The sequence below is a fragment of the Chenopodium quinoa genome, unplaced genomic scaffold, assembly GCF_001683475.1.
Source record: "Chenopodium quinoa cultivar QQ74 unplaced genomic scaffold, ASM168347v1, whole genome shotgun sequence".
Lineage (NCBI taxonomy): Eukaryota > Viridiplantae > Streptophyta > Magnoliopsida > Caryophyllales > Amaranthaceae > Chenopodium > Chenopodium quinoa.
The window spans coordinates 1,270,096-1,281,352 of record NW_018744167.1 but is presented as its reverse complement, the minus strand read 5'-3'; the positions used below and the strand labels follow the sequence as shown (position 1 = coordinate 1,281,352).

The following is an 11,257-nucleotide window of genomic DNA, read 5'->3' as shown; positions in this document are numbered from 1 at the left end:
AGTTAATCCTAGATGAAATTTAACTAAACAATTAATAATAACAAATAATAGGGAGATGACATAAACCAATCCCAATTTAATCCATCATAAAATCTATTCAATTTAGGAAAATTAATCAGAAATTACATTTTAAACACATGTATTATGGAAAGGCATATAAGTTATGAGAACATATCTTATTTAAATATTGTTTTTGTGAGACACTAGCTTTGCTTTTCCGTTTAAATAATATATTAACTATTATTAAACAGAAGTTGTTGGCATTACCATTGTCCACGTGTCGCTTTTTCAATAAAAAATTTCAAGCCTAAATGCAAGATATCATTTTTTTTCTTTTTTTTAAAAAGCTATCATATTTAACATTTTTTATATTTAAATATTAGAAGCTTCTGCATTACAACTAAAATCTATCAATTTATCGTAGGAAATTGAAACAATTTTAAATAGCACACTAACAAATGACCCCTACATTGAACTATGAATTAGATAACGTTGAACATATACTATATCGTAATTTTGATTAAAATAAAAAAATTTAAATTTACAAAATACACGTTATTCTTATTTATATTCATGTATAAGCGATTTATTTTAAAAATGTACAAACTAAAAGTAGACATTATATAAACCGTGCATAGCACGGGTTCTAACCTAGTTGCTTTTATTTTCAAGTGTTAACTCATCATGTGATATTCACACCACTACTTAAAACTTTTTTTTTAGACACCTTTTGTTGATTGGATACAGGTATTCTAAAATAAAATTGCGCTTATTGAAGCGATCACGGGCCTTAAAAAAAGATCTTCAAAAATTCCATTCTAGTGACCTCCAAGCCAAATTACAAATGTTTATCTTCACTTTATTGTGAAGGTTTGATCCTTGTTCTTAGACTAGCAATAGAGGAATATTTCCATTATATGCCAGTGTGTTTTGTAGAGATAGTAATAGTAGATGACAATAAGAAATCTTTTTTGTTTTTGCGTGCTCTCAAGTAGTCAAGTATAATGTATAATGGAGGAATTGAGAAAACTTGTGACGATCAGAAAAAGAATATTTATAATTGCTGTTCTAAAGCAGGAAATCAGCAACTCAAGCCCAGATCCCAACAGGTTTCCTTAATGTTCACTTGGAGAATCCTTTGACAAACCATACCAGATCGACATTATTCATATTGATGGTGCATGAGAATATACAGATAGAACTGCAGTGACCATTAAGGTTACTTTACGGGACAAGTTAAAACGATACACACAGGGTAAAACAATACATGCCGCCGGCCAATTCAGCCTTGCAAACTGAAGCCATGGCCTATAGATCATCATTTCATTTCAACAATATAAATTTCACTGCAAACTCTTGGATTCTGGTACCTTTTCTTAGGCATCTGGTAAAGCCTCTTATTATGAGATCAGAGAAACTATTCAAAAAACTAAAGAGGAAGCACAAATGCACAATTCATGGCTAGTTGTACTCTATCAGAGTAGCTGTATTATCATCAAACACAGTTATATTATTAGCTGCCAAACACCAAGATCTCATGCACAATACAGACAGTATCTCCTACAGTAAATAGAAAAATTATGCAAAACATCACACAATAAAAATACAAAGATAACTAGGCACTATTTAATCAAACTAAAGCGTGAAAAAGTTAACTGATGTATGGCTGTGGTATTATTCTCTGATATTTTTATCGCATTGCTTCAGAACTCGAACTTTCTAACTCTCAAGAGGATTCTTAATATGCCCACTAAATAGCACAACTCCAGTCATGTCTTCTCTTATAAGGAACATAAATGGATGATCAGCCACAAAGTCCAGCTTAGATTGAATCATTATGCTCCTTAAAGCTACTACAGCAGCAGAAGCAGCTGCCGCTTCAGTACCTTCCTCATTGACTTCGATAAAGGATTTTTGGAAAATGCTCGATACATAGAGATTTTTGGCCACGGGAGAGTCTACCATTTCAGTGAGGCCACCCCCTGTAAAGGGCAATTCGACTCCTAAGCCCTTTAAAACTTTGGACGCTTCAAATCCAAATGAAATCTTGAATCTTGGAAGCCTAAAATCCCCCACTTCAACCTTTTCAAATGGAAGGTGTTCATTTAAGAAACCAGATTGAGAGCTTACTTTCTGTATCAAAGCTGGAAGCCCATCTTTAGCATCTGGAAGGAAGATATACATGGAAAACTGTCGCTTGTCTTCTCCTTGTTTGTAAGGAAGACTAAGGACTTTAAATCCATCAAAAGCTCTGATGAACTGTTTCTTCTTGCTGGTCATAAAAGGCACTTTAACTGAGCTACCACTTAGTAGATGGAAGTCGTCTTCCTTTGTTTTCGAAACATCAAACTTCTCATTCCATGCTCCCTTGAAGTAAACCGCATTTGCAAAGATGAGCCTGGTTGTGTTATCAACAGACCCAGGAGGCAGCAACTCTTTGATAAGTCCACTAGTTTGCTTCTCAGCCCACGAATTCACATCAGAGGCCACTTCAACTGCCTACATAAAAAGAACCAAGTGTGAGTGGCATGACCGTGTGAATAGTGTGTTCATTAGGGCAGTGTCAAAAAAAAAAATAAAAAATAAAAAAAAAATGGCCATGCGCAAAACTACAGCATGCCTTTTGTCATGACTTAATCATAGTAGGTGTCTGAGTTTATGGAGCAAAATTAAGAATGCCAACTACATACAAGTAATAAATAAATGGTTAATGGAACAAAACATACTTGTAGATGAGGAAAGCAGATAAGATTTACATTGGAATGTTCTGTTTTCTCAAGTATTTCTAGCCTCTAAATAAGCCACAATACTTGAGAAAACAGAACATTCCAATGTAAATTCTTTTGACATGACAGTCAATGATTGTCACTGAGTACGTTAGACAACCAAACCGAAAAAAAATAATTATAAAGATAGGAGTTACGCGCTGCGAGCACACAACCTATAAATCTTATTAACCTGTAAAGTTACAAGAGGCAGAGGACAACTGGTCTTCCAACACTAGAACATATCCCTGCTAGGTGGAAGCTGTTTTATAAGCCCAAAAAGAAAAAAAGACCTTTGGGTCCAGCAGTTTTGATTCTTAAGGGTTTTTATTTATTTATTATTTTTTTTTTATTTATTTTTCTCATATCATAAATAGCATGTCAATGTGAATTTTACCGTAGTAATAATTGATTCATGTACGCAAAAGAATAATGTTTGCTATAAAATATATACTAAAAGATAAAACACTTTCCAGCTCCAATCTTAGTTTAAAAAATTATCATAATTTGTACCATATCCCTCTCCCTCAAAACTCCCTTATTATAATTCCAAATGGTAAAATAATTTTGTTGTACACTTGTATAACTAACTTGCCATATATTGTGGATAACATACTCCGTACTAATTAATATAATAAAGCATCATTGTCTATGTGTTCTCTTCCTATCATAACTGAACTTGATGATAACAAGCAATAACATTTAGTTTTGGACTTGGCTTCAAAGGAAAAAAAAAAAGTGATGGTCACAAAAAAGGTGTTCTTTGAGAAAAGATAGAAGGGGAAGAGATAACAAAGTTTCCCAAATTCAGTGTAAGAATCGAATTATCACATCTGAAAAGTTTGATTCGCCCATCAATTCTTACCAGAATAGAGGAGCATCTGTCAGAAGAGCATCAAAGAAAGGAATCAATGAATGCCGAATGCCAAATGTACCGTCCATGGGCTTTATTCTTGAGTTGTAATTATTCTCAAATGGATAAACAATGCTTTTAGACTTCTATTGCATGATAACACGATCAAGCATAAGCACATATAATTTGCTAATGTCAATAAATCAATTCTATCACATAAAACAGCAAAAACTTTGCATGCTGAACAACAATCCTAACTAAACCTTCTAATTGGAAATGAAAACAACCATAATAGCCGGTGTTCAGCAATTATAAGTCTTATCAAGGTAGACTAATGCAAAGTACAATTGCTTTTTAGTTTTCAGCACTTATAAATCAGATGACATACCAAAACATAAACTAGGCATAACAACTAAATTTCTGAAATTTTCATTCATAATACAGAGATATTGATCAAGTTATATGTTTAACATCAATGGAAGGGTTTATTTAATTCCTATTAACCTGCAAAAAGCATATCCTTCACTCACACCTCTCACGCCAACTTGCCAAGATCTATATGCTTAAGGATTGAGGAAAGAATTGATAACAATTTGAAAACCCCAAAGCCTCTTAACAGCTATAAACAATTAAATAAACACAAACACCCTTTCAAAAAATAATAAAAAAAACAAATACACACACAAAATCAAAATCAAGCATCTAGAAAAACTGCAAAATGAACTGAAATCAACTACCTAATTTGTTTCTTTCAAAAAAAAAAAAAAAAAAAAAAAAAAAAAAACCTACCTATTTTGTTGAACTCAAATCAAGTTTAATTAGAAAGAACAACCATATATTAGAGTTAGTACATAGTAAAGAATTATACTGTATATAATTTGCACCACAATTTCAATGTAACAAACAAAAATTCAAAACTTAAACACAGATATATCTAAAATCCTTGCAGAATCGATAAATAATATCTGCATATACAGTAATGGGCTTTTAAGTTTATCAAATTCCAAGCAAATAAACAACAGAGTAAAAATATAATTAATTTCTGCAAAATATAACGGAACACACAAATCAAGCAATTTCCTAAAATTCCCGCAAAATCTAATATTCCCTGTCTGTAAAAGTTGTTCCCATTTAAACGTAATTAAATCACAAATAAAACTCAAAACACGAAAAACATTTAATAAAAAAAACAAATCAAACAAACAAAAAGAAGGGAAAACATACTTTGTTCAGAAAATCGACTTGATTAGAAGCAGCTTTATAAACATCATCAACAATCTGCTTAAAAGTGGGTTTAAGAGGAAGAGTTTGATCAACCCAAACCCCATTTGCGAAACTCAATTTGGGGCCACCAGAAGCGCTACCATCAGCGAAAACAAGCGACACAAGTTCAGAAGAAAGCTTGTTGAGATCGTCGGAGGATTTGGACTTAAGGTAGGATAGAACCTGCTCACGGGTTGACCCGGATGACCCGGCTGCGATGAGGCTTAGTACGACATGGAGTGATAATGGTGAGAGAACAAGGTTTGTGTTTGCTGCCTCGATTGATGACACGTGTGATGTGAGGGATAGGGAGACGTCCGTTTGGTCGGTGATTGCTTGTCGAAGGTCCATTTTTGAGGTCGGTTATTTGGACAAAGGATGGAAATGGAAGACAGGGGAGGATGTTTTGGTTATTTGTTTTCAAATGCTGAGATTGCGATGAGCTTTGTAGGAAACTTTATTGGTCCATGTTAGAGCTTGTTTGACATTATTTTTTTATTTCCAAAATTTGTCAAGAATAATAAATTTAGCATATTTGGAAAAAAATTTAGCATCGTTGTTTAGTACTCCGTACCTTTTATGGATCTAACATAAATGGAACGATCTTTAGATTATTTTTAAATAGAACAACTTTTCACACACATTTGCCAAAAATGGAACGTGATCTATTGGTAATCTGTTTAATGGGTTATTTGTGACACGTGTCACAATATCATTGGTAATTTTTTTATAATTTTTTTGAAAAAAAAAATTAAAATAAAAAATTACAGTACTTTGTTTACAAAAACAAATAAAAAAATACATAAAACTAAAAAAAAAATCCCCTTTGTCGGCAACCACTCGACCGCCAATCAGTCTCCTCCTCCCCACCCTCAACCGACGGCAAGAATCCCTATCCGGCGCCGGCGGAACACCTGCTGACCCAAACCCCGACCACGCAGCCCATACCCTTCCCCTGAACCACCTCTCCCCACCCGAAAAACCCTCTCCCTCCCCTCGTAAAACCTCCTCTCATCACCGGCCGACGCCAAATCCCTTTCCCCCGTGCCGACGAACCCATTTCGCCCCTTTTACAGCCGACTCTACTCCATTCCCCCATCAAACCACCACCCAAAAATCCTAAAACCCTAAAGTCGAGTGGTGGTTTTAGGGTTTTTGAATTTTTGGGTGGTGGTTCAAGCCTTCATGGGGAAGGGATAGGTGGTCAGGGTTAGGGCGTTGTTGCCGGCGTCGGCAAGGATCTTTGGCCTCCGACGGGTTTGGGAAGGGGGAGATCGGGTGGTGGTCTGGTGGCTCCCGGCAAGCCAAGGGAGGGGTTTTCTTCAGTTTTTTTTTTTTTTTTTTTTTGTTTCTATTTTTTTCAAAGCTTTTTTTTATTTAAGGTTTGTTTTTTAAATTATTATTATTTAAGAAAAATGTTAAAATAAAATAAAATGTTTTAACCAATCACCATGTAACACGTGTCAAGTGTAACCTGTAAAACAGGTTACAGATTTTTTGTTCCATTTTTCTGTGTATCAAAGGTCGTTCCATTTTGAAATAATCCAAAGGTTGTTCCATTTTTTGAAGACCACTGAAAGATTGTATTATTCTTCGCATTCCTTTTTATTTTCAATTTTCTAATATTTTGAAAACAAAAAAAGAATTAAAAACGGTAAACAAAATTTTTTTTTTTTTTTTTTACTATTTTACTATCGTTTTCAAAATTATCATGATTTTAATAGGTTAGACCATCTTTTGATTCATTATATGACATGTATCATACTTGCTCATCATACTTACTCTGTTTAATTTGTAGTTACAACACTTTATAAAACGAAAATGTCACAATAGTTATCTTATATGTCTATTTTATATACTGTAGTGATTTACCCCCGTCCCTTGGTCATAATTAGGAGTTTTTTGGCTCTTTAGAGCCACTTTTATTGCTAATGTGTGCTTTCTATTGTTTTCGTAGTTTTGGTAGCATTTTGTAGGAAATTGCACTTTTAGAGCATTTTTCACGGGATTATTTGGAGCAACTACGAGCATTGGAGGAGTACGACCACCTTTTCGTAGAGCAAGATCAGTTGGAGTCATCAAACCAGTGATTAAGGGCTCGACATAGGAGAAGTCGAGGCATTGGACCGAGTTATCAAGCCCCAAAAAGGAAATCCGGATTGGGCTAAAGAGTTGAAGCCCAATCATTAGTCCAAGTTTGCCCAAGTAGCCTCGCCCGATCGGATAAGCCCTCCCCCTGAGGCACGCCCGACCGGGCGGGGCATATGACCAAAGAAGCTGCCTCTCGCCCTGTCTCGCGCCTAATCGGGCGCGAGAGATGCATTGAGAATCGAAAAAACGGGCCCGACCGGACGCGTGTCTTGGAGCGTATTTTCGGCGAATTTTTACTTAGATTTTAATTAGGAACTTTATGTTTTGTATAAATACGTTTTAGTGGCTTTGATACAATTATCTCTCTCTACTATTAGTTTAATCTTCTCTTAAGCTTAAACTTCTCTCTTGTTTCTCTCTCTACAACTCTTAGTTTAATTCAACTAATCATTTCTATTAACTTTGGTAATAATTTCTTCTCTTTTTGTTTCAATAATTTATTTGCTTTTGTTTATCATGTTTTGCTTAATTGCTTTGATTAATTTAGATTTAATTATGAGTGAGTAGATTATTTTCTAGGGTTGTGGGGATTCATAAATAATATGAAGGGGTAATTTATTATTGTTTATTGTCATTGCTTGATTAATTTCCTATTGATTGATTTAATGTTATGCAACTAGATTAGACCTTGTTTAATTGTATGAGTTTTGTAATATTGATTCGAGATTCGACATATGAGAATTGATATTTAGGCTTAGTTTCAATAGACAGGTTAATTTATAAATTGGTTAAGTCAAGATTCGAAATATGTGATTTAATGCCAGTAGATTAATTTTGTGATTGTAATACGTAGCGAAAGCCCTTTATGGTCTGATTAATTAATGCATTGATTATTGTGTTTTACCCTGAAATATTATTTATTGGTTAACCTATACCCTAGGCTTTTATTATTTGATTTTCTCCTAAAACTTTAATCTCCGTAGTTTAGTACTTTTCATATTAATAATTTGGTTACTTAATAATTTAGATTATTTAATTTAGTTAGGAATACATTGATTTGTTTCCCTGTGGTTCGACCCTTCTTCCTTATCTGCATAGTTAGAGGACTTAACAATTATTTTTGAGTGGGTGATACGACTTTATCCTGTCAAAATGTGGCGCCGTTGTCAGGGAAACGGGTGTATTTTTATTTCTGATTAATTTTGTAGTCGAGATTATTCTCTCCAGTTTTAGAGAACTAAAGTTCTTTGAGACAAATTTCTCATATTTGTTTGTTTAGTATGTGTTCATGCCCAGGAGTTCTAGATCAGGTTACATTCCATTCGATCCTAAAATCGAACAATCTTTTCATAGACGGAAGAACCTTTATAGATAGGTATTAGACACTTCCGAAGGTAATCCACCTTTGGAACCTCCATTTAATTCCAGCAATTCAAAAGTTTCAGAGATGACGACACTACCACCACCTCCTCCAGCTCGCAAGCTTAGCGATTATTCGTAGTCGCCCATGACGAATTTTCCACATCTTACTCCTACTTCGGCTCTTGATGGAGTACAATTCAAGATCAAGCCCCAATTTATCACGATAATTGAAAGAAATCAATTTAGTGGAGCTAAGGGTAAAGATCCTAATCTTCACATTGTAGATTTATGTCAGTATTGCAATACCATTAGGAAAGATGGGGTCACACAAGACCAAATTAGGGAGATTCTTTTTCCCTTTTTATTTATGTAGAAAAGCTAAATTGTGGTTTAATGGTTTGAATATAACTCCACTTGGTATTACTGACTAGGAAACTCTTACTTTAAATTTTTATAATAAATATGACCCTGCATAAAGAACAACTTTACTAAGGAGAGTAATTCATAATTTTTTCCAAGAGCCAGATGAAACTCTATATGAGGCTTGGGAAAGGTTCAAGGATTTGTAGAGAGAATGCCCCCACCATAATTTAGCATAATGGCAGTTGATTCAAGCCTTTTACAATGGGCTTGGAAATACATCTAGAACAATTCTAGATTCTGCGGCTAGTGGGAGGTTTATGAATCTTAATGTTGATAATGCAGGTCAAGTTATCGAAGATATGACAATTCATAATTCCCAATATGCGAATCGTAGGGGGTTTACTAACAAAGGAAAACATAATGTTGATTCTGTATCCTTTGTGCAAGCTCAATTAACATCTGTTTGCCAAAAATTAGATAATCTTAGTACACTATTCCTAATTCTGTAGCTAATGAAACTGCTGTCAATAATACTAATGAAGCTTTTTGTGAAAATTGCGGAATTGTAGGACATTGGGAGAAAGATTATAGGAGTTCCATGTAGAAAGTTAATGCCTTCCAAACCTATAGGCAAAATAACCCATACTCCAACACTTATAATCCTGGCCTCCGGAACCACCTATATCTTTCCTACCGGAGTACCAATGTTCAAAATCCTCCACCTCCACAACAACCACAACAACAACCACCACCACATAAAAAAAGTTACCATCCTAACTCTCGCCAGAAAACCCAATCACAAACCTCCTCATCTTCTGACCCTGCTTTGTCAGAAATTAGAGCGATATTATCAAGTATGCAAAAGCACATGGAGAGTAGGGATGCACAAATTGATTCGATTCTAGATCATAAAAAAATTATGGATAATCAAATTACGCAGATTTCATCTACCCTATAAACTTGTCAGTAGGGAGCCCTACCATCGCAACCAATCCACTCTACGGATCATGCTAATGCAATTACTCTAAAGAGTGGTTCACACGATGATGGGTTTCCTATGCCCAAAGAGGCCGGATGAACCTGTTGCTAATCTTGATTCCTTTGTACCAAGTGCTAATGTTGTTACCCTGCAGGGCTACAAGATAAAACTAATTCTTCTAATGTTTCTTTGCAGGGTAAATCTCAAGACAAAGGTGGAGATGTGCAGGGCCCAATCATCAAACTTCCGTTCCCAAATAGACATTTGAAGAGTAAGTTTGATAAGTAATTTGGTAAGTTCTTGGAGGTTGTGAAAAATTTGCAGGTAACAGTTCCTTTCAATGATTTAATCACTCAGGCTCCTGCATATGATAAATTTATGAAATATATTTTGACTAGAAAAAGGGCCTTTGATAAGGTAGAAATTGTAGCTTTTACAGAGGAATGTAGTGCTTTATTGCAAAATAAATCCTTCATAAATTAAAGGATCCTGGTAGTTTTTCTATCCATTGTCATATTGGTAATGTCTTCATATATAAAGCATTATGTGATTTGGGTGCTAGTGTTAGTATTATGCCATCGTCTGTGTGTTCTAAACTTAATATGGGTGATTTGAAAGTTACTAACATTACTTTACATATGGAAGACCGTTCTATTAAATACCTAGCCAAGGATACACAAATTCTCATTATATTAGGTAGGCCTTTCCTCCACACTGCAGGAGCCATAATTGATGTGAAAAATGGAAAACTAACCCTTTCTGTTAGAGATGATAATATCACTTTTAATTTAGGGAAGGTTTTGAAAGGACCTATGCTAGAGGAAAACTGTTGCTTTATTGATGTGATTGATATAATGGATGATATTTGTGAAGAAAGCTTACCACATGTACTTACAAGAGATCCCTTGGAGGAAATTCTGTGTGGAGAATTAACTACAGGTAATGCGAGTATTTGGAGTACAGAGGTGGACGCCATAGAAAAATCTCTCGCAATTGAAGAACTTGATCCTATATAGAGCAAGAAGGTAGTAAAATTCAGGGGCGGATCTAAGGGGGGGTTCATTGAACCCACATATTTTTTGGAAAAAAATTATAAGTTTAAGTTTTTTTTTTTTTTTTTTTTAAAGGGTTAAAAGAAATTCTGGTGTGGAAGATAATCAAATGTGTAAGTTTGGTGCACTGGTTAAGAAGTGAATGATAGAGCAGCGCGCCCCCCCTTAGAGTCTTAGGTTCGACTTCTACTTCCTTCTTTTTTTGTAATTTTTTTTTTTGTTTTTTTTAACACCTTACATTCAAATTTCAAAAATTAAAAACATCGACATTCTTATTTCCCCCCAAATTCCCAAACTCTAACCTTGTGGCTTCAACGTTCAACCAAAAACCTAACCTTCACACCCTAGCCACGGCCGCCGCGGTGCCGCACCTATCGACTGTTAGCCACCGAGACATCGACCGGCAACCGACGAACGACAGTTCTGAGTTCTTTGAGAATTGTGAGTCCTCTATACTCTTATAGTCTTATTTCTCTACTCCTCTTAATTCTTAATCTTTATTTGTTTGTTTTATTTTTTTAATTGGTTT

The 11,257-nt window shown here is 34.8% G+C and overlaps 1 protein-coding gene across 1 annotated transcript; it reads right to left on the bottom strand.

The window, feature by feature from the left end:
• Positions 1-1,447: 1,447 nt before the first annotated feature.
• On the bottom strand, positions 1,448-5,337 carry LOC110693820 (serpin-ZX-like). Its single transcript, XM_021870971.1, has 2 exons — positions 4,843-5,337; positions 1,448-2,499 (listed from the first exon to the last, which is right to left on the bottom strand). Exons 1-2 carry the CDS (start codon positions 5,230-5,232, stop codon positions 1,720-1,722), a joined length of 1,170 nt encoding a protein of 389 aa, XP_021726663.1. The 5' UTR covers positions 5,233-5,337; the 3' UTR covers positions 1,448-1,719.
• Positions 5,338-11,257: the final 5,920 nt, after the last annotated feature.